A 23,051-nucleotide genomic window follows, 5' to 3' on the forward strand; every position below is an offset into this window, starting at 1 on the left:
GCACGGGCTTCAGTAGTTGTGGCTCGCGGGCTCTAGAGTGCAGGCTCAGTAGTTGTGGCACACGGGCTCAGTAGTTGTGGCTTGCGGGCTCTAGAGCGCAGGCTCAGTAGTTGTGGCACATGGGCTTAGTTGCTCTGCGGCATGTGGGATCTTCCCGGACCAGGGCTTGAACCCGTGTCCCCTGCATTGGCAGGCGGATTCTTAACCACTGCGCCACGAGGGACTTTTAAGAAGAAAAGAGACATGTACTCCTTAATTACAGACCCAGAAGCTTGAGTTGGGGGCCATAAAGTCACCCATATGGTCCTGAGACACCTCTCAGGCCATCAGAGACAGAAAGAGCGAGAGAGAAACTGGTTCCAGTTACTGTATAAATGTAATTACAGGGCCAGGTCCTGCTGGCTCCTCCCAGGTATAAATTAGGCAGCTTGGGAGATCTGTTAACTCTCTGGAGCTATTCAAATGCCATAAAATCATTCTTCCTGTGTTGCCTGAGATGTGTAAGTAGAGAAGCTCAGCGGTCTATACTGAAGATGTCTCCCAAAGCTTTTTTCATGCTGACCCAATTCTTTCCCACTTGGCAGTTTTAATACTGTAGTTTTTTTTGTTTTTTTCAGTCCAGTGGTAGGATTGACTCCCAGGCTGTGGTCACTGGTCTACTCAGCAAATACTTTAAATGTTTCAGTGTCTTGTGTGTGGCAGGCACTGTACATTCATGTGCTTGAAGGGGCTCTGCAGTGTTCTTTGTAGGTGACTTCTTTAAGGTAGTTCCTTAGAGGGGCAATATAGAGTCATGGTTAAAGGTGTGGGCTCCGGAGCCAGGCTGCATGGATTTGAATCCTGGCTCCATCATTCATTGGCTGTGTGTTCTCGTGCCCGTTTCCTCATTGGCAAACTGAAGATATTGATAGGACCCACCCTATGAGACAGGGTGGCTGGGAGGGTTGTACAACTGAAGTAGGTAAAGCACTTGGAAACAGTGCCTGGCACGTAGGAAGTGCCGATACCTACGTGGCCTAACCGCTGCCTCTCCTCTCTCACCTGCCTTGGGACAGTCAGGTTTCTTCCGTGCAGGGATGTGTGGCTCCTCTCTAGGCCCCTCAGTCCGACTTAGGCCCTGAAGAGCTGATTAGGGACTGGAGAGAGGGAGCATTCCTCGACCCTGTTTACCCCTTCGCTGTCTGTACCCCCTTCCTAGGTTGTCATTTCTGCTCCCATTGCTCTAAGTACCCTTTTGTGCAGGCAGTTCCCAGATGTAACCCCTATAGCTCTTCGTCTCGCCAGAACTTCAGACTTAGCCAGCCAGCACACGGGGGTCTTAGCAGCTCACACTTAACACTTCTAATGTATGGCTTTTCTTTTCTCCCCCCTGAAAGCTTGTTCTTTAGCAAGTCTTTCCCATTCCAGTGGAACTGGGAGCTGACTAACTGCTTCAGTCAAAAACCCAAGAATGTTTCTCTGATTTATTCTCCCCACTCCCATACCCCTGCCATCAGCACGTCCTGTCAGTGCTGCTTCCTGAGCGCATCTCGACTTTTCTACTTCTCTCTCCCTCGCCCACCACCCTGGTCACTCCCAGCCCACGCTGCTGCCTTCGTAGCTTCCCCACGGCTCTCTCTTGCTTTTCTACGATCAGTTCCCCACACCGCAGCCTGAGTGAGCTTTTGTAAGTGTGCATTGGATCCTGTCCTTGTCCTGCTTAAGATCCTGTGACTCCCTGTTGCCTGCCTCTCCAGTCTCGTCTGCCGCTGCCTCTTCTCTGCGCTGTTCTGCACGAGGACGCAAGGGTCCTGAGGACAGAGGTGCTGGCTTGGGCACCTTTGAATTCCAGGTGTCTGGAACATAATAGCTGTGCGATAAAGACTTGCTGAGCGCATAAGAACATATTCCTTGTTTCTAATGTATTTTTCACCTCTTTCCCCTCCATCTTTTTTTTTTTTTTTTTTTAAAGGATGAGCTTTGGAGGATCCAGGAGAAGCTGGAGTGCTACTTTGGCTCGTTGGTTGGCTCGAATGTGTACATAACCCCTGCGGGTTCTCAGGGCCTGCCGCCCCATTATGATGACGTAGAGGTGAGGGGGGAGGAAACTGCTCGGCTCCGGGAGGACGAGTTGCTGCCAGCCCGGGTTAGTGGGTTGTCAGGGTTCAGTTCAGCTCTCGGGCCGGGTCTCTGCCCACTCTTCCTGTGCGGGCTCTGCAGAGCTTGACCTCCCTCACCGGGATGTTGGGCCAAAATTAATCCCATCAAACTGGTTTCCTGCTCCTTCAGAAAGGGGAGATTGTTTATTTACTAATACAAAGAGCCACACATTCCTCCGAAATAGGTTTTTTTGAATTTTCTACAGAAAAGTGTGATTGGCTTTTTCTTTAATTTCATAATGTATGGTCTTTAATAAGGTGAGGTCTTAAGTAATTCTCACATCTGCTTTCTTTTGTCCTTTTTCTGTAGCTACCAAAAGTATATATTTTTTCCATTTGTGAAGATCTTGGGGCAGCTTGAATGAAGGTCATGGTTTCACTTAAGCACTTGGCGCCTTGACAGGTGTTGATTTCATTCTCATGTGGCTGCCAAAAAGAGTTAACTCTTTGGCTTAGGTATTTCATAGTTTTATTTTTGTACCAAGACAATGTGTGAACACAGAGTTATTAGTAAAAAACCTCTTTTTTTCCCCCTCCTTTGAGAGCAATTTGATATCAATACAGTTTCCAAAAAAATTTTTTTAAAAATATTTCTAATAGGGCTTCCCTGGTGGCACGGTGGTTAAGAATCCACCTGCCAATGTAGGGGACAAGGGTTTGAGCCCTGGTCTGGGAAGATCCCACATGCCGCGGAGCAACTAAGCCCGTGCGCCACAACTACTGAGCCTGTGCTCTAGAACCTGTGAGCCACAACTACTGAGCCCACGTGCCGCAACTACTGAGCCCACGTGCCGCAACTACTGAACCCCACGCACCTAGAGCCTGTGCTCCGCAACAAGAGAAGCCACCGCAATGAGAAGCCCACGCACCACAACAAAGAGTGGCCCCAGCTCGCTGCAACTAGAGAAAGCTCGTGCGCAGCAGTGAAGACCCAACGCAGCCAAAAATAAATAAATAAAATAAATAAATTAAAAAATATATATTTCTAACAGAACTTTAAAATATCTTTGGTTGAATGAAGAATAAAAAAACCTGACATTTTCCTATGTGCCAAGGATTGTATTCAGGATTTTAGACACTCAGTAATATCTGAAGCTTGGCTTTTCCATCAGAGATTATGGGCTTTCAGCTGTCTGATGGAAGATTTAAAAGAATGAGATAGCGGGATAGATATTGGGATATAAAGAACTCAGCGAGGCTTTCGTGAAAGTGAAAAGAATGACTAGCCCTCCAGTGTCAGACTTCACGATTACCTGTTTTTAAAAGTGAATACCAGTAGTGGCAACTTTAAGTGTATAGTGAAAAGTATCTGTGATCTTTTATTTTTATTTTTTATCTGAAATTTGTGATTCAGCTAAGCCCTGAGAGGGCTGACACTGTAGAAGCACTTTGCCTCATGAGTTGTCTGGAGGCTCTCTGACACTCCGGGGTCCTGTGCTTTCTGTAGGTTTTCATCCTGCAGCTGGAGGGAGAGAAACACTGGCGCCTGTACCACCCGACGGTGCCCCTGGCGCGGGAGTACAGCTTGGAGGCTGAGGACAGGATCGGGAGGCCAGCACACGAGTTCACATTGAAGGTACGGGCCTGCTTTTGTGGGGGCCTCTCCTGAGACAGGTTTGGTTTGAGGTTTGTGTAATGGTCCCCGGCAAATGTACCCAAGAGGCTGGGGGCAAGTGGCTCTCATTCCAGCTAGCCAGCATGGGAGGGTGGGGCGCTTCTTAAAGGACACTTGGTAGTTTGTAGCTGCGGAAGTGAGCTGAGGAAATGTTAAGTTCATTTTCCAAATCACCTGTCTCCAAATATAATCCAAGTGCAACAGGAATGAATTATGAATTCGGTAACCACTGACTTCTCTAGAGCAAAAGTGGAAGGCATGGCCAGTGGTCACCGCTAGGTCGTAGGCTGCTTGAGCAGAGCACGGCCAGGGACCCCTTAGTTTTTTTTGTTGGTAAAATTCCAGTCTGACCCCTTTTCCTCCTGATTGTGCGGTGGACTCTCTGCTCTCCCTTCCCCCTGCACATAGTCCCCGGAAGAACAGTCATCACGAAAGCCCTCGAGGAGGCCTTCCTCAGGAAGCCAGGTGGCTCGAGCATGTGCTGGTTCGCTGGCATCCTGCTGCTGAGAAAGTGTGTCTTTGAGCAGTTAGCTGGATGGGATCATAGCCAATCCCCAGCAGCTGGGGTTGTTGAGGAAAAAATCTTGGATAAGAATAGCTGCATAATTCAATTTTATACCTTTTCCTACAGAACTTAAAATTTAATTTCCTTCAGTGGTAATAAGAAAATAGGTAATTTAAACCATACCGAAGATTCTAACCAAACTGATAGACTTGCATATGGTTATTGTTTTTGTATTTCTTGTGTCTTGAAGTTATACTTAGTATCTAATTCCTACTCAGGGCCTCGTAAATCTTTCTTGATTTTAAGGTCTTTGCCTGCCTGCCATAACTGGGAGAAACAATCTCCCTTTTTAGGATGGGTGCCTGTGTTATAGGGGACTTGAATAACTACAACAGTAAAGATACCTTTCTTCATTTTTTTAATGCTCTTGGTCAGCAATCAGCAAACTATGGCCCATAGGCCAAAAATCGGGCCTGCTGCCCGTTTTTGTATATAAAGTTTATGGGAACACAGCCGCACTCATTCCTTATGTACTGTCTAGGGCAGAGTCAGCGAGTTGCCCCAGGGACCATGTGGCTCACGAACCACAGATATTTACTGTCTGGCCCTTTACAGAGAGAGTTTGCCAACCCTGCTCTTGGCTGATTAATTTTAAGCCAAAGACTAAGCTGTCCATGGCCTCTGAGGCCAGGGCTGAGTTACTCAGACTGACATCTGGCTACTTGCCCTGCCCGAGAAGGTCGGGCTTCGTGGTGGTCGTAGAGGGCATGGGGCTTGGAGGAGATGGAGCACTGCACGCTAATCATACCCATCCTGATCACAGCTCACTACGAGGAGCCCTGAGTCTCCTGGAAGGAGAAAGACGGCGTTGTGTCCTGCAGGGATATTCAAGTTGTAGGTCTATTGAGTTTTTAATCAGTGGAATTCTTCAAATGAAATCTTGCATAAATGCCCCGCGTATGAAATCGAAGATCTGAGTCGCTCTGGGTGGGGGTGGGCTTGGGGGCTACGATGAGCGGTCTGGAGCCCTCCTCACCCCTCTTCCTTCCTACCCAGGTGGCAGCCTGACTGGTACGTCTGCCAAACCTGAGATCTTGGGGTGAAGACCACCGCTATAATGGAAACACATCTCTGTGGCTTGGGGATCTGACAGACCTGGGTTTGAATTCAGCTGCTGTCACTTATGAGCTGCATGTCCTTGGGCAAGTTATTGATCTCTGTCTCAGTTTCTTCTATATTAAAATGGAGATCATAATGTTTATCTTGTAGGTTGTAAAGATTTAAAAATATTACTTTGATGCTGCCTTTACAGTGAAATTCCATGGAAGTGATGGCTATATATCAGTGTATTGCTGCCTATCAAATTAGCACAAACTCTGTGGCTTGAAACAACACAAATTTATTATCTTGTAGTTCTGCAGTTCAGAGGTCCAAAAGGGGTTTCACTTGGCTGAAATCAAGGTGTCAGCAGGACTGTGTTCGTTCCGGAGGCTCTAGGGGAAAATTTATGTCCTCGCCTTTTCCAGCTTCTGGAGGCTGCTCACATTCCTTGGCTCATGGCCCCTTCCTCCGACATCAAAGCCAGCAACATGGAGCTTGGTCTTTCTCATGCTGCCCTCTCTCTGGTTCTCTCTTCCAATACCCTCTTCCACTTTTAAGGATCCTTGTGATTACATTGGGCCTGCCTGGATAATCCAGAATAATCCCCCTGTCAGCAACCTTAATTCACCTTGTCCGTGTAACCTAAGTATTCACAGATGCCAGGTATTAGGATGTAGACATTTTTGGAGACCCTGCCATAATGCCCTGTCTTCATTTCCTCTACTCTCCCACTGTTGGGCACCCTTTCTAGCAGGCTTTCTTCCCCATTGTTCCTCTAGAAGTATTCTCAAGGGTACCTGCACGTCGTCAGGTACAGCAGTCAACTCCTAGTCCCCATCTTAGTCTGCCTGTCGTCAGCATTTGACACAGTGGGTCACTTCCACCCTCTCCACTGGCTTCCGGGATGCAACCTTCTCTTGGTTCTCTCTCCACCTTCCTGACTGTCCTGTTCATTCTCCTTCGCTGTTTTGTCCTTAGTCTTCCTACTTCTCTAATTTGGGGTACAGGGCTCATTTCCTGGACTTCTTTGATCAATCAGCATCCCCTCCCAAGGTTTCAAGTACCCTCTACACTGATGTATTTTAAATGCTGTTTTAGATCTCTAGCCCACATCTCTAAACTCTAGACTCATAATCCAGCTGCCCACTTAATGTCTTCCCTGGAAATGTAAAAGATACCACAAATTTAATATTCCCCAAACCAAAATCCCATGTCCTACCCTGTCCCCAACCTCCTTCTCCCTGCAAATGTGTCACCATTCTTCTACTTGTTCGGGGCAAAATCCTTGGACATAGATTTATACAAAAGCCTCCTATCTCGTGTCCCCTTTGCAGACTTTTCTGACATAACAACCATGATGATCCTTTTGTGATCCCGTGAACCCTTTGCCCAGACCTCTACTGTCTTTCTGTTAAACCCAGAATAAAAGCCAAAGTCCTTTTTTAAAAAATAAGCAATGCTTTATTACTTAAATGGAAAATTGATAGCACAGTACGTTTTAATGATCTAATTAATGGAAAATTGTAATAAAATTTCTTAAAAATTTTTTTCAACATCCTAGTATACCACCATATTCATTACCATTGTGTATACTTTCAGAGGCATTAATATCAATGGAATAATTAAAGACAATGAAAATGGAACTCATTTATACCCAGTTCTCCTTTTCTCAAGGCTTTATGCCGCTAGTTTGTGTAGCCTTTGGATTGAAGCCAGAAATATTTTTTTTCTTTGTTAAAAAAATTAGCTTTTCTAGTTCTTTCAGAATAAACAAAACAGGACAATGGTATGTCAAATGGCTAATTGTCTTATCATTATAAAAAAGCCGAAGTCCTTAAAATGGTCTAGAAGGCCCTGTAATCTGGCCCCTCTGCTGCCTACTCACCTCACCTCCCATCATTCCCACCTTCACTCACCTACCTTCCTGACACACTGGCCTAACCGATGCCCCTCAACCTGCCAGGCACGTTCCAGCCTCAGGACCTTTGCACTTGCTCTTCCCTCCGCCTGGAATCCTTTCTCCCCAGGTCGTTGCATGGCTGGCTTGCTCATTTCCTAAAGTCTCTACTGAAATGTCACCTTAGCAGAGTGAGGTTTAATGGACCATCCTGGGTAAAATAGCACCTCTAATCCCAGACACACCCCGCCACCCCCCACTTCCATCAGCATCATTCCCCTCCTCCTTCTGCTTACTTTGTCTTCTTTGCATTCACCATCACTTGACCTTATTTATTTGCTGCTTTATTTTATCCTTCTTGCCCCACTAGACTGTCTTCACTGTCTAGTGTAACTTCTCCCTTCTCAAATGTTTTTCTCTTCTGGAATGTGCTCCATCAGGGCAGGTCTTTGTTTTGTTCAGTGCTCTCTCCCCCGGTGCCTAGCACAGGTGCCTGGCGTGGGTGGTGGGCAGGGAAGGGTTAATCAGGTGTTTGTGGGATGAATAAATGAATGGATGGATGAAATATGTACGTGAGGGCCTTAGTCACAGGGCTGGCACACAGACTCTCACAGATGATAGCTGTAATTATGAGTAATGCATTTGTTCACTTGAAGTACTAGTTTCCCTGTCAGATTGGTGTTATTCAGGGCAAGATAGCTCTTATGAGTACATATATAATTACTTATGTATGTACTTAACATTAAAAGAAAGTGTTTTTTTTTTTTAAGTATTTATTTATTTATTTATGGCTGTGTTGGGTCTTCGTTTCTGTGCGAGGGCTTTCTCTAGTTGCGGCAAGCGGGGGCCACTCTTCATCGCGGTGCACGGGCCTCTCACTGTCGCGGCCTCTCTTGTTGCGGGGCACAGGCTCCAGACGCGCAGGCTCAGTAATTGTGGCTCACAGGCCCAGTTGCTCCGCAGCATGTGGGATCTTCTCAGACCAGGGCTCAAACCCGTGTGCGCTGCATTGGCAGGCAGATTCTTAACCACTGCGCCACCAGGGAAGCCCCCAAAAAAGAAGTTTTTTTAAATCTGATATTTCTTGAGCTCTTTCTCCAGGGCCCATGCTCTTAACCAGTGAGACAGAAGGCTTCGCAGGGTTGCAGAGAGCAGATAAGCGACTCTCAAGATTCCCTCTTCTCTGCTCAGGCAACTGCTCTATACAGAATGTTCTTTTTCTGGATGGGATTAGGGAGGAGGAAGCTCCAGGGAAGTAGTGATTTGGGGAAAATATTTCTGTTCCGTGGCTTGGGAAAGAAATAGAACAGGGTGGAGGAGAAGTGACTGCCCGAGAAGTGACTGATCTTCAGTTACATATAGTGTTTAGGTTCCAATGAAGGGTTACAGGGTTTTTCATCCATTCTTCCAAACATCTTTTGAGCCTCTGGTGTGTGCTGGATGCTTAGGTGGTTTAGGCCCTGGGGATACAAGATGGATATGGACCCTGCTTGGAAGAGCTCACAGACTCTCAGGGACTGGCAGGTAAAATAAGAATTATAATACAGCCACAGCCACTTGCCCAGCATTGCTCCAAGAGCTTTTTGTTTTTGGCCATGCCGCGCATGCGTCATGTGGGATCTTAATTCCCCGACCAGGGATCAAACCCATGGCCCCTGCATTGGAAGTGCAGAGTCTTAACCACTGGACCGCCAGGGAAGGCAGCTCCAAGAACTTTTTTCCTTTAATCCTCAAAATAATTTTGTGAGATTTGGGGCGATTGCTTCCATTTTACACATAAAGGAACTGAGGCCTCGGGAGGTTAAGTAATTCGCTGGGGTCGCCAGCCAGTGAGTGTAGCCTCTATATGGCTCTGAAGCTCCTACTCCTCACTGCCCCCTTGGAAGGGTGTGGAGGGAGGGAGCAGGCTTCCCAGGCACGGGCTGTCACCTTGATCCCAGGGTGGCTTCAGGTGTATCTGGTCTCAGCTTATGAATAAAGAAAGTGACTTCAGGCTCTGGAAGCCTCTCCAGGATTGGGGTTCATGGTGACAGGTTCACAGACACAGCAGAGCTAGACTGGTGGATACCACAGAGACCAGCATGCAGACCACTGCTCGAATCACCACACAGAGGTTTCTAGAATGCAGAACTGAAACTCACAGCCTTTCTAGCGGAACGAGAAGATATCCTCCTTACTAACTCCTTCCCCCTTTTTTTTCCTTTAGCCGGGAGACTTGCTGTACTTTCCCAGAGGGACCATTCATCAGGCGGACACTCCCTCAGGGCTGGCCCACTCCACGCACGTGACCATCAGCACCTACCAGAGCAGGTGAGCGCTCACCTGCAACATCGCGTCCCCGACAGCTCCGAGCTGTGGCCGCAGGGGCGTGTTCAGGGGACGTGAGGGAGTTAGCTGCTTCTCTCCTACTTATCCGGCCCCCCCGGGGTTTGCGGCTGACTTCCTGTTCCTTCAGCGTCCTACCTGTGCCATTGACCCACTCGTCTGGGCTTCCTCCTGGCCTGTCATGACCCTGACTCTACAGAACGCTGGGAGTTGCCCAGATAAAGGCTCCCATGGTTTGGGAAGATAGAAGCATAGCTGTGGGTGTGGCAGTGTGTTCGTGTTGCCAGGCTGGGCTTGTAGTCTTTCTCCCCACCCCTATCCCCTGCCTCTCTCCCTCCCTCCCTCCCTCCCTCCCTTCCTCTCTTCCTCTCTCTCTCTCTCTCTCTCCCTCTCTCCCCTCTCTCTCTCTCTCTCTCTCCCCTCTCTCTCTCTCCCCCTGCCTCCTTCAAAATTTTTTTTTGATTGTGGTAAAATATTTATAACATAAAATGTGCCATTTTAACCATTAAGTGTCCAATTCACTAACATTAATTATGTTCACACTGTTGTGCAACCATCACCACTACCTGTTTCCAAGACATTTTCATCGCCCCAAACAGAAACTCTATCCATTGAAACCTCTGGGTCTATTTTAAGGCTTCCATTTTTTACAGTTCATGAAATTAAAGTCAGAAAGGAAGTCTGGAACAGTGAGTCCTAAAAGCACATGTGCTGAGAACAATTCCAATTAAAACCATGTTCCAGTTCAGCAAGTACCTCGTCACATGACAGGGCCTGGGCAGCAGTGCCCAGTGAGTCATTTCCTGGTAGCAGCGACCTAAGTAGTCCAAGTCCCATTAAAAACGCCAGTCATTAATTTATTCATCATGCAGCACTACACCTTGTGCTAGTTGCTGGGATCGTAGGCATGGGACTGAAGGCGCTTTGAGAGAACTTACTCTCCGGAAGTGGTGGAAGGAGGGGAGATAGGCATGTAGTTACCAAACAGTGTGATACATCCCATCCTAGGTTTGCAGAGGAGACTCTGGGAGCACAGAGGAATGCACTTAGCTAAGCCGGGGCCTCAGGGAAGGCTTCGGAAATGACTTGACTCCCAAGCTGAGGGAGATTTACAGGATGAGTAAGTAGAGGTGGGTCAGGAGGTCAGAGTAGGAGAGGATATTCCCGGCCTGAGGGACAGCTGGTCGCCTCCTAACTTCAAAGCTGTATCTTGCAGAACAAGTGAGTAAGCATTCTTCTGCCTCCTCATCTGGCTTTTCAGCGAGAAGTGAACCCCCTGTGTTTAAGAGACAGGAGGAGCTAGCTGGAGTCTGGCCTGAAGTTAGGCTCTCTGCCCACAAGTAGAAGCTAAAGCTTGTTTGGGGTTTCCTTTATGTAAAATGCCCTGTCACCATGGCTGGTTAGGTGCCTTGCATAGCGAGAAACAGTCTCTGAGCGCAGCTCAAGAAGAGCAGGGGTGACTGAGGGGGCGGGTTGTAGGAACTGGGGAAGGGCAGGCTGCAGGGAGGCTGAACCAGAAGTTCGTTCTGGACCAAAGCAGCTCTGGGCCTTGGCAGCCACATATTGATAGTTTGGCCCCATGAATGTCCATCTTCTGGTGCCCCGCCGTGGATGTTACTCAGCTGCTCCCTCTTTCTCTAATTCTCCCTCTTTTTCATTTCTCTTGGTCTCCTAGTAATCGGTTTTCGCTCCCTTGTTTTCCTTCCTCAGTTTCTATTTACTCACGTCATTGGCTCATGACAAGGCATCCTCAGTTACCTCTCTGACCTCCCTCTGTCTCGTTGAACCTATTAGCTTTTGCTTCTGCTGAGTGCCTGACTCGCTGTTTCCCAGTCCCCAGGATGAACTGGTAGCTTTCCCTGGTCCCACCCACCCCCTCTGCAGGCAGCAGGGCTGGGGAAGAGCAGTCTGAGTTACAGAGGACGCCTGCCGGGGGCTGTGGGTAGGCACCTGACCCGTGTGTCTAAGCTGGATGCCGACCTGTGCCTTTGTCCGCGGGGCTGGTGCTGGGACGGGACAGATGTACCTTGAGGACCATTGCTCCCCGGAGATGTCCCTATGCTTTGGTCCTGGTGCTCCTGAAGGCCTGTGGCAGAGTGAGGGCTTGGGCCTTTTCCTAACCCCTCTCAAGGGCAGCACCGTTGGAACATTTAGGGCCAGCTGTATGAGACAGTGGCCTGTCGATCTGGCTGCTTTACCAAAGTGAACCCCTCCAGAGGTGTTATTTCCAAACTTTGGAAAGGCCCAAGATCCATTTTCCTAGGAGAACACGGAGCTCAATTTAACTGCACTTAAACTCCTCCGTGAGCTACTGCTGCGTGACTTGTACCTGGGACCCTTCAAAGGACGGTATTATTTCATGCTGCTGAAAGGCCTGTATGTGTCCTCCAGGTCGAAGTTCAATCAAAGGTGTGAGGTTGGGTGTAGCATTATGTCACAAGGTGGTCAGGCTACCACGGAGGAGTGGACGTCTTGGGGGGAGTGTCTCTCATGTGGCTTTTGTCCTCTTTTGCCACTTTCCCAGGAGGGAAGCATAAAAGTGTTAATTTTGCTTACTGAGTGAGAAGCAAAAGTCATACTGTGAATTTCCATTTTGCATGTAGCCAGCAATTTGAAATCTGCTGGTGACACGGGGGAAAATTTTAAACAACTCAGAAGTATTTAAAGAGAGCAGCCCCACAGCGTGTGCTTCTCACACTGGCACACATTGAGGCGCGAGCGATTCTAAATGCCCCAGAGAAAGCAGAGGCAACTGAACACTGATGCTCGTCCCGAGATGGTATTTTTGGCCTCTGGCTTCTATCTCCTACCCCAGTAAAACCACTGCCAGAGTTTAACAAGTTGCAAAATCAATTGTTTTGAAATTGTTGATGTTGGATATTTTGCTGAGGAAGAGTACCCGTCTTTTTTATAAGGAACAAAGGAAAATGTAGTGTTTAACTGTTCAGATAATTACACAGTCCGGGGATCTTGCTTTTACCCTAAATGTGTTGCTTTTGGATTTTTTGCACGTAAAAATCTTTTTAGGTCCTATAATGATTGAGGGTTAAAGTTTCCTGCAAAGCTCTCCTCAAGGCTCTGTGTTATATAGTTGAAAACATTAAAAAAAAAAAAATTGGTCCCTTGAACTTCCTACTTTATGACAGTCTGTAATTAATTCTTTGGTATCTTTACGTTTAAGACAAATCATGAAGGAAGCCTAGCTTCCCACCTTTAATTTTGCACCTGAGTGTCTGGGATGGGGAGGAAGGGAAGACTATGATTGATGAAAGCCTTAAGTCTTTATGCTGAGTAATGTGAAAATAGTGGAACTCAGGATGTCAGGGCAGGGGAATTGGTGTGACAGTTTGTAGCTTTAGGCTTTTAGTAATCAGTGTTCTATGCACATTTCTTATGTGTTCACTCTTTTTTTTTTTTTCTTGGTACGTGTTCCAGTTCATGGGGAGATTTCCTTTTGGACACCATTTCAGGGCTCGTGTTTGATACCGCAAAGGCAGACGTAGAGCTACGGGCCGGCATACCCCGGCAGCTGCTCCTGGTAAGGAGTAAAGGCAGGTGGGAAAGGAGGGGTAACCACGGCCCAGGCCAGCTGAAGCTGCGGCTCCCTCCTCGGGACCCCAGAATCCTCCCCGTGTGAGCCAAGCTTGTCTTCTCCCGGGCGGGGTGGTTTGCAGAACGAATGGAGTGCTGCACATTGCGTGCCACCCAAAGGACCAACAGTGCTGTGCAGGCGGCCTGCTTGCTGCACTTCATGGCGGCAGTGGCAGGCACTGGGAACGCTGGCTGAGTCAGTGGTTGAATGAATAACTAACCTGGCTTGGGAACTGTAGCCTCGGCACACGTGAGATCACTAGTTAGGAGAGAGCCCGGCCTTGGTGTGCTCCCTGGCTTTCCTGTCCGTCCTGATTTTACCTTTGAAACAGCGGCCCTGTTGGCTATTTTGGAGAAGATGAGTGCATTAGTGCCGAGCTGAGCAAAGGGTGCTTTCGCGGTCTCAAGCAGTCACCTTAGACAGTGATTTGCTTTTCAAAAGGCAAAGCCGAGACTGTACTATATCCCCAGGGATCCCTCTTTTCAGGCAAAACCCTGAAAATTGATCTTTTTTTGCAAACGGTAGGCAGCTTAAGATGAACGGTGGTTATGAGGAAATAAAGGGATACGGTTCTTAAGGGAGTGACGTGGATCTGCGTCTGCCCTGGGCAGTGGTGCTCAGTGCGCTACTCCAGAGACTGCGACCTGTGCTGTAAGTAAGGTCGCTGGAGTCTGAGCCCGGACTCACTTCTGTGTTTCTAGCAGGTGGAAACCACAGCCGTTGCAACAAGAAAATTAAGTGGCTTTCTGAGGATGCTTGCAGACCGGCTGGAGGGCACCAAAGAACTGCTTTCAGCAGACATGAAGAAGGACTTTGCTATGAACAGGCTCCCACCTTACTATTTGGGGGATGGAGTAGAGCTTTCAACACCAGGTAGAGCTTGCTCTTTCCTTCTAGGTGGTCAGGGGCTGACGTGGGATATTTTGAGCTTTTCTGGGTGGGCACCTCTTTGAGCTGATGGAATGTATGAAGCATTTGAGGATTAATGTGGGCCCATCCTTAGTGTGAGGTTGGTCAGGACATGCAGCCTGATGGGGAAGGAGAGCCCTGTGATTTGGGGTGAGGAGTATGTGTGTTTACGGCCCCTCTGGAACTCATCAGCTTCAGGAAGTTTTAAGAACTTGAACATTGAAATAATCTTGTTGGAATTAACTCAGGGATGGGTAAAACGTTGCCATCAGCAGGGGAACTACCGGAATGCCCAAGATTATCAGACCTTCTCCTAAGTCCCAGGTGACTATTTTGTGACAGGTTTAAGGTACAGATGACATTGACAGACTTCTGGGTGGATGGTGATATCGGTGTTCTGGAGCAGAGACCACACCACACCCCTGTAGTCGGACAGAGCTGGGTTTATTGACTTGTAACAGGGAAGACAGCACGCCATTGGGGGCTGTAGGCACCTCAGTAAAAGGATGTTGGAAAGGATTTATAGGATTTGGGTTTGAGTTAGGTGATTTTCAGGAGGGTTCAAGGAAGCAGGGCTTTGCTCGGGATTGAATGCTGTCGGGAAGAAGGAGAGATCTCAGATTGGGTCTCCTGTAAATCTTAGCTAGTAGCAGGAGGAGTGAAATGAAGCCAAAGTGACAATTGGTAAAGCAGCAGCAGCAGTAGTCACTCAGATTAGCCAGCATAGGGCACGTTTGGTCACTTCTGTGGTTTGGACAAGGTCCTTGCTTTGGCCTGAGTTCTGACCTGATGAGGAAGTGGTCTTGGTTTTGTCTCGATCTCTCTCAGTCACAGCGGGGCCCTGTTTAATATCGGGGTTCTGTGTAATGGCCTGTGTTCAGCAGGAGGACACGGAGACACAGCTGTGAGTGCCGGGCTGGCTCGCAGGCTGCTTCTCTCTTAGTCAGGTAGAGGGAGAGTTCCATTTTCACTAATTTTCATAAAGGCCTTATTGCCAGTGGAGAACCACCGAGATACACACTCTACAAGGTCCCTCCTAACATTGATTCTATGTACATTTTTATTATAGTCTTGGTGTGGGGGGAGTTTAAAATTTGTTTTTGGTAGCATCTACTCAAAATAGCACATGTCTTCCCAGCACATATTTTAATCGTTAGCAGAACAGTGTTCTGAGTATCAGCTTAGGGCCCAGGATATTTTATCTAATGTTTTCCTTGCCTTAGTCCTTATGGTCAATAAGGTTATGATCCCTCAACTCTTTCTCCAACCAGAAGACCCTGTAAGGCTGGTCTGATTGTAGTGGCTGCTTTTTCACTAAGTTAAATCCAATCTAGGAAAGAGTAGTTTTTTCTGTGGACTTTATTAGGTGGCTTGTTTATGACACTGCACTTGACCTACACAGGCTGAATAATTTGCCATGGTCATGCAACTAGTAATTGGAGGGGTGGTGCACTTTGAGCTCAGGAAGTCCTTTCAGAGTCCACACGTGGAGCAAGCAGGGGATAGAAACTGGAGACGTGAGAGCGTCCTGTGCAGAAGGCACGGTGGCCCTGTCTGTACCGTGATAGTATGTGCTCCCCGGGTACTGGTGACAACTATTTAATGAACTTACAATTAGATAAATAACAACAGAAGTCTGTATGTGTGTCTTCAGTATAAGGATGAGCTCCATCAGGGTGTAAGCTACACTTTTCAGATCACCGTAAATGTCGGGGAGAGCAAATACTTGAGTTGGAGAGGGCGCCCCCACATTTGGATTCACCTGCAAATTGTTACTAAGTGTACTTCCTAAAGAGTTGCCCCTGCAAGCAAGTTTGAGCCTGCTGCTTTCCTCTCTGAAGGCTGGCTTTTCCTGTCTCTGGGTTTTCCAGGTGGACAGTTACCGGGGTTGGACAGCACTGTGAGGCTGCAGTTTAGAGACCACGTCGTCCTCACTGTAGGACCCGATCAGGACCCATCCGTGAGTATCCAGAGGGGAAGAGGGTTCCGCCCTTCTCAGGGCATTTCCATCGCAGGCCTCAGGTTATCAGACTGACAAATGGCCCTGCCCTCCTCCTGCGGGCATCCACCTCCGCACAGCTGAACGCCATCTCTTTACATCAGATCATGCCCAGATCTCACTGTTACGGTTCCAAAGTTTCCTGCCTGTTGGGCATTTGAGGGCTTGTCCTCGGCCCCACAGAACCCTCCTTCTTTCCCCTAATTGGTAATTAACGTCTGGTCTCTGTCTCCTAATTCAGGCCAGGTTGCCTTTGCTTAGACGGCTGTGGACCCTGTTCATGCGTCTCCCTGTCTCGGTCCCTCTCCCATCCTGTATATGGCGCAGACCTGCCTTTACATACGGTTTTGTTGATGGTCCTCAAAAAATCTCTATTCTGTAGATGATGGAGAGGAAAGTCTACATTCCATAACCTTGCCACCTAGCCCAGTGGCTCCCCAAACTGGCTGATTACAATCAACTGGAAAATTTTTAGAAATTATAAGTTCCTGGGCTTCGTCTGGTGTGGAGCCTCTGCATTTATTTTGAAAGCACCCTACACAACCCTAAAGCCCTTGGGAACTCTCCCATGCCCTGTGGCTTCACCCTGTTCCTCCTAATCAGCTTTCTTGGGAGGTGTCCAGTGAATGTCTGGAGGGGATGAGTGTGGGGGGGCACCTAGATGTCTCCATAACCAGATTGTTCCAGCCATCAGGGCCAGACCTGGAGAAGACTGGTTTATAACATATATATAAAACCTCAAAAGTATATACTCCCACATCCCCATTAAAAAAAAGAAAAGCCTAGTTATTCTGATAACCAATCAATCAGTTTGAGGCATTCTATTTCAGGCTAAGGCTTTTAGGCCTCATCTGAGTGAGTGAGAGGTGACAAGGAATTTCTAAAGGTTCTGGAAGAGATAATAAACTGCACTGTGTTAAGGTGGGTGGAGAGGGAAGGGAAGTAGAGACCATTTGGGAGCCTACTTACTATACGTGGAATAGACGTTTTTATAGATCACATAGCTGGTATTTCTTAGGAATTAATATTTACTCTGTGGTGTTCATAAATTGTCCATTTATGTATACCTAGGGATGTCAAATTTTTCTGATGCAAAAAGATAGTGCAGGTATGATGAAACGAAAAACTTGAATGTTTCATTGGTTAAGTTGATTGATTGATATATAAATGGTTGCTTTTTCATTAAATCAAGTTTCTGAAGATGCTGTTATCTTTTTAAAAGATGACTTGAGTGGTTATTTGCTGCATACAAGTAGTAATCTGTGAGCACTATAATGAAATACGTTCATCCTACATTGCATGTGTATATATATTTATCTGTATCTCATAACTTTTTGCCAGAAGGATTCTTTAGTGTTCTATAAATTTCACTTAAGCACTGAGGCATTAAGATTTTTCTTGGTGTTGACCTTTGTTGTTTGTTACTGGAAAAACCCTCCTAGTATTGAAGTGCTCAATATTTTGGTGTTGACGACTTGCTTTGTTTTTTTTTTAAGGACGAAACTCGAGAAAAGATGGTTTACATCTATCATTCCTTAAAGAATAGGAGAGAGACACACATGATGGGAAATGAGGAAACAGAGGTTTGTTCCAACCTAAAATGCATGTCTTTCCTGTGATGATTTGGTGGTGGCTGGGAAGAATCTGTTACCTTTGATTTATGGGTAATGACATTTTTTATGACTGCAGTGTGGACTTAACATTTCACAAATTGACAGCCCTTGCACAGGGATGATTAAGTCAGACATTTCTGTGATATACATATACCTGCTTTAAAATGTACTAGGACCTGTGGCCTAGTAGGAACGGTGTAACAAATGTGAAAGCATTTCAAATGATTAATATTTCTTACTCTATAAAATAGAATACCTTTCATGAAGTCTGAGTTTTCATATGGGAATTAGCAACTTTTATAAGTTATCTAATGATAGTTTTTGTAAGTAGCTTATCTGAAACAAGTTTCATACTTGTGAAGGATATCAATAAATGATTGACTAAATGGTTTATCTATCTTTTTTCAGTCTCATGGACTTCGCTTTCCTTTATCACATATCGATGCACTGAAGCAAATTTGGAACAGTTCAGCTATTTCTGTCAAGGACCTGAAACTTACTACAGATGAGGAAAAGCAAAGCCTGGTATTATCCCTCTGGACAGAATGTTTAATCCAAGTAGTCTAGTGCCTTTTAATATTTATATATAAAATAGTAGACACTTGATTCTGCAAAGATTTACGTGCTAGGGAGCCCCCTGTTGCTTTCAACCAAGGACATAATGAACGTAACTTTCCTTACCTGTGTATCTAATAATGTAACATGAGACCTACCTGTTACAGGTGACCAGTTGGCCATATGTACTAACAAACAGAGGTACATAGAAGAACGAACAGCAAATTACTAAATGTCCCAGAAGGTGACAAAAACCGTACTTCTTGACGAGTTTATTTAATCCAGTGTGGTAGAAAAGGCACAGCTCAATAAGTGTATCATTTAAATTTAAATGTCGTTACCTGGCTTTGTCTTTGTTCTTTGGAAGAAACAACTTCTTTAAAGAGCCTCACTGGCTCTAGAAAAATTTTAAACAATTAACATGAAGAATTTTTTAACTTGGTTTTTTACAGTGAAAATATACATACCTTTGTGTATACACAAGGCCTCCTATTAAAATAAAGTTACCCTATAACATCAGTTTCATTAAATAATACTGCCACACTAACAAACAGGCACTCACATCTGTGGGCATAAAATAGTTTTACAGATGTTGCTTGAAAGATGACAAAAGAGCCTGAGATTGAAGGGAAGAAAAAAAAAACCAATATTTACATGGAAAGACCAAGTCTCTATAAAAAATACTGAAAATAGTGGGTCTTTGAGTTTAAACAGTTCACTGTTACTTTACATTCTAAAGTGCATATAGGTTGATATTTTTAAAAATATCTATCATTGGAGAATTTAATCTTTCTATATATAAAAATAGAGCAGACCTTTTTCTGCTTTCTGGCAAAAGTTGGAGATGAAGGGAACAGTTGTCTCAATGTAAGTTTAAAACCAACTCTCAGGAAGGAAAAATGCTTGAGAATTGTATAGTGATGGTGGTGATGATTACTTGAAACTAAGTCAAAGACATTATCCTACCTGATTTTGCTTGAATGAAAGCTATTTAAAATGGGAGTGAAAAACTGAGTTTTCTGTCACATTTTGTAAAGTAAAATGGTATAGTCAAGGATCAAATACTACTTGGTCTTAATTTGAACATTTGAAATTTCCCTTTACTTCAGGCAAAGAAAAACTTGACTATTCTTACACGTAGGTGACAGAGTCTTTATAAACACTTCTTGAGGGTAGATCAGGTGAGGTCTCAGAACCAGGATAGGTTAAGCCCTGGTTACAGTCTTGTCACCCAGAAGGGTGCAGTGCAAGGACAGCCACAGGCTATTTGTGCTTTTTTAGTTTGAAGGACCGAGCAAAGAACAGCCACAGAAAACACTCCTATACTTGAGCCTTTTCCTTACAAAGCTGAGGTCCCTCCCTGGGGTCAGTTACAAGTGTGAATACTTACGGTGCTTCAGTTAGAAAAGCTTCAATAGGGAACCTTCAATGTTTATCTAATACAGCAGCTTAATAGTAAGGTTTATTAAATATGTTTTCAGATATTGCTAAAAAAATTATTCATCTTTTTAAAAGTATGACTTGACCTATAGGACTCTGCTTCTCTGTGCCTGGCACTTAACACACACACACACACACACACACACACACACACACACATCTACTAGGAGATTAATAACTAACACAGGATGACAGTATCACCAGTGTCCTATAATGGCTATCAAGAATAGGATTCGTGTTTGGTGGAAAGGAGAGAAAACAGACTTCAAGAAACTTGCTCACCGAAGCTGGAGATCAAGCAGGAGTAGAACCTTTCCCAGAAATTGTTAACGCATTCTTCATAGGAACACTGAATGAGTGGCAAGAATATTTTGAGCTTTTCCATGGTTAAGAGCAGTAGTCTTCAAGGTTGGGGCAGAAGTTCATTCTGCTCAGTGATCCCAGAAGCATGAGGACAGGTAGCTTCCTTTTCACGGGGCATGAGGGTCCTTCTCCCTTTGCTCTCTCGCAGGGATGCTGCAGATTCTCTCACAATATTTCAATGTCCCATTTCTGTGTTTCTTCTCCCTCCAGGGGCTCATTTACAATTACATGAGTTTTGTCATAATAATTTCCTCCTAAAATAGAAATTCCAAAAGGAAAGATCATTTGTTCACACAGGTGCTTAGCAGTGTCACAGTTTTCACAAGCTTTTGCTCAGCCCACTCACTGTTGGGGTAGATTAATACGTCGTTTGTAAAGCGGTCTGAAATGGGAAACTGAGGTTACACAGGCGTAGCTATTCTTCACCTCAAATCAGACATTATGACTGACTGCAAAGCTAAGCGGTGTGTCTAACAGATGTCTGCATAAGTGGCGCGCCCTAACAATGGGACTCTTAAGGATACAGCGCTCTGAGAGTGCCCTAGCTCAGTGTCAGGCACTGGCTTTTAGTTTCTACACCAAGAGCGGCTATGACTACCTCAATTAAAGCAACAGCACTGAACAATATTGGCCCTGACCTTGCTGAACTCAAAAACAAGTTTAAATGATAAATTTAAAGGACCATAAATGTTAAGGACCACAGTAATTCACAACAGAAAGTGAGAAATATTTCTTTAGGAAATGGATGACATTTTATGGTTGATGATGCTTCAAATTTAGAAATGTTCTCAAAGATCATGTAGAAAATGAAAATTTTACAACTGTACTGATAAACAAAAACCTTTGTAGGCTTGGTCCTTAGGCTTTTCCTTGATCCATATATACCTAATTGTTTTGTTTGTTAAAATGGCATATCTTGACTTTTTCAAGCATAATTAAAAATGATTTAATATTTCCCTTGTGCGTAAGGCCTTCTTTTACCCATAAGGAGGAGGAGGCTTGGAATTTAAAATGAATATCCAAGGACACAGAACACTGGGTTTCATCACAGGCCTACCTTTAACGTCAAGGACAAGTTGGTCACTGAGGTAGGAGCTGATGGTCCCATTTTTGTTCAGTCTCCACTTCTGCCTGAACTGCCCATGTTCAGTCCATAGGGCAACTTTAGCTCCCGGTATGTCTCGACCACCAATCACATCGAGACATGTGTCACTGGCCTAAAAGGGTCAAGAAATAAATTGGCAGTACTGTGTTTACTAAAATCAATTGGATTGGGCCCCTTTTCTTTCATGTGAGCAGATCAGAGACATGACTGTCTAATCTAAAAAGAAAACTAGCATAATTATAAATTCAGTCAACTTTTTAAGTCTTCTTTATGGCTGAGGGAAGGAGATGGTATGGAAATAAACGTACCGAACTAGAGGTACTTGTTTTTAAAAGGATGGTCTGGGTCTGACAACAGATGGTCAAAGGTTTGTTGAATTACAATTAAATGCTGAATCTCTGTTAGCTTAAATGTGTAAGGTCGAGCCTGTTTTTCTTACAAAAACATTGGGTGATGTGCTAGATACCCAGACAATAATTACTTTTAAGTGCTTTTCATTTTTGTTGAAGCATGAGAAAATGGTCGATAATCCACTGGTGATATAATAAAATTGGTGTCTTATTCCCCACAGCATCAAACATAATGGAAGGGTTGCAGAAAAACAAAGAAACCTAAATTTTATTTTCTAAGCTTCCTCCAAAAAACAGCAGCTTTCTTCTACCTTCCTTGTATGTTTTGAAGATGAGGAGGCTTCAACATGTTTGGAATCACAAAGACAGCTAAATTAATCTGGGCCACAGAGTGTAAGGAACGTCTCACAAAAGCACATTGTTGGGGCTTCCCTGGTGGCGCAGTGGTTGAGAGTCTGCCTGCCAATGCAGGGGACACGGGTTCGAGCCCTGGTCTGGGAAGATCCCACATGCCGCGGAGCAACTGGGCCCGTGAGCCACAATTACTGAGCCTGCGCGTCTGGAGCCTGTGCTCCGCAACGAGAGAGGCCGCGATGGTGAGGCCCGCGCACCGCGATGAGGAGGGGCCCCCGCTTGCCACATCTAGAGAAAGCCCTCGCACAGAAATGAAGACCCAACACAGCGAAAAATAAATAATAAATAAATTTTAAAAATTAAAAAAAAAAAAGCGCACATTGTCCATTCGGGTACAGTGAGTTTTATCACTGGTTTAAAAAACCATTTAGGAATATCCATAGTATGTGTTAGTCTTACTTTTTACTTTAAAATAGAGAATTTTTTGATGTAGAAAATCTAGTTTCTAAGTCCATTACACCTAGATACTTCAGTAATATATATGTCAATGTTCTTATAATTATGCAAAAAAACTGTTGATAGGAAATTGCATTATTTTATCATGCCATTTGATTTGGCAAGATTCTGGTTTCCAAACGAAAAAGACCAAAGACCGAAAAGCGGGGTATACTATCAGTGGGGTTGGTTACCTTGGATTTAAAGAGTCCTCGACAGTAGTGCCAGATCTGAGTATTCTTCCCACTGTAGGGAGAAATGCACACAGATGTTGCCCTTGTGTCAGCTACATTTCCGGTGACTGTCAGATACTCATCCTGGGCTCGGTTCTTTATTCTAATGTACACTGCAGGCTGTGACGGGAGGAACAGAGACATTTTGAAAAAACCTTTTGAATCTGGAAATCCATCTTTCCAAAGGGGAGCTTGAGGGGGATGTGAGAGGTAACAGAATTTAGCTTATTTATATCTGTTTCACTTTAGCAGATGTGTGTAAATTAATACTTTCTATTAACAAATCCTTATACCACAGAACACACAGCTTAAATTGTACAGTCTCTATTATATTTTTTCTGAAATACACTCTTTTGGAAGGGTGAAAGGTAATAGTGTCATTCACTCACACTCCATTATGGCAAGGGGCGGTGCAGAATTAGGGACTTAATGAGGTTCATTCCCTAACTACTATGTCCTAGC

The 23,051-nt window shown here is 45.2% G+C and overlaps 2 protein-coding genes across 22 annotated transcripts in view; one reads left to right on the forward strand and one right to left on the reverse strand.

The window, feature by feature from the left end:
* Positions 1 to 22,532, forward strand: part of RIOX2 (ribosomal oxygenase 2) — a 31,144-nt gene extending 8,612 nt beyond the window's left edge. For 7 of the 18 annotated variants that reach the window (XM_082460466.1, XM_082460459.1, XM_082460469.1 and 4 more), the window contains exons 3-10: positions 1,952 to 2,125; positions 3,586 to 3,714; positions 9,463 to 9,566; positions 13,017 to 13,119; positions 13,875 to 14,046; positions 15,954 to 16,042; positions 17,578 to 17,664; positions 18,103 to 18,585. In XM_082460466.1, coding sequence (XP_082316592.1) covers positions 1,952 to 2,125; positions 3,586 to 3,714; positions 9,463 to 9,566; positions 13,017 to 13,119; positions 13,875 to 14,046; positions 15,954 to 16,042; positions 17,578 to 17,664; positions 18,103 to 18,261 — 1,017 coding nt within the window. In that variant the 3' untranslated portion in view covers positions 18,262 to 18,585. Of the gene's footprint in view, positions 1 to 1,951; positions 2,126 to 3,585; positions 3,715 to 9,462; positions 9,567 to 13,016; positions 13,120 to 13,874; positions 14,047 to 15,953; positions 16,043 to 17,577; positions 17,665 to 18,102; positions 18,586 to 21,728 lie in introns of those variants that run through there. The other 11 variants (XM_082460461.1, XM_082460454.1, XM_082460463.1 and 8 more) reach the window with 10 other exon arrangements.
* Positions 18,507 to 23,051, reverse strand: part of CRYBG3 (crystallin beta-gamma domain containing 3) — a 111,864-nt gene continuing 107,319 nt past the window's right edge. For 2 of the 4 annotated variants that reach the window (XM_082460249.1, XM_082460248.1), the window contains exons 20-22: positions 22,551 to 22,709; positions 21,110 to 21,269; positions 19,681 to 20,306 (exon numbers count right to left, since the gene is read on the reverse strand). In XM_082460249.1, the coding sequence (XP_082316375.1) occupies positions 20,218 to 20,306; positions 21,110 to 21,269; positions 22,551 to 22,709 (408 nt within the window). In that variant the 3' untranslated portion in view covers positions 19,681 to 20,217. Of the gene's footprint in view, positions 18,647 to 19,680; positions 20,307 to 21,109; positions 21,270 to 22,550; positions 22,710 to 23,051 lie in introns of those variants that run through there. The other 2 variants (XR_014263067.1, XR_014263068.1) reach the window with 2 other exon arrangements.

The sequence above is a fragment of the Balaenoptera physalus genome (genome assembly GCF_965194825.1).
Source record: "Balaenoptera physalus genome assembly, chromosome: 4".
NCBI lineage: Eukaryota > Metazoa > Chordata > Mammalia > Artiodactyla > Balaenopteridae > Balaenoptera > Balaenoptera physalus.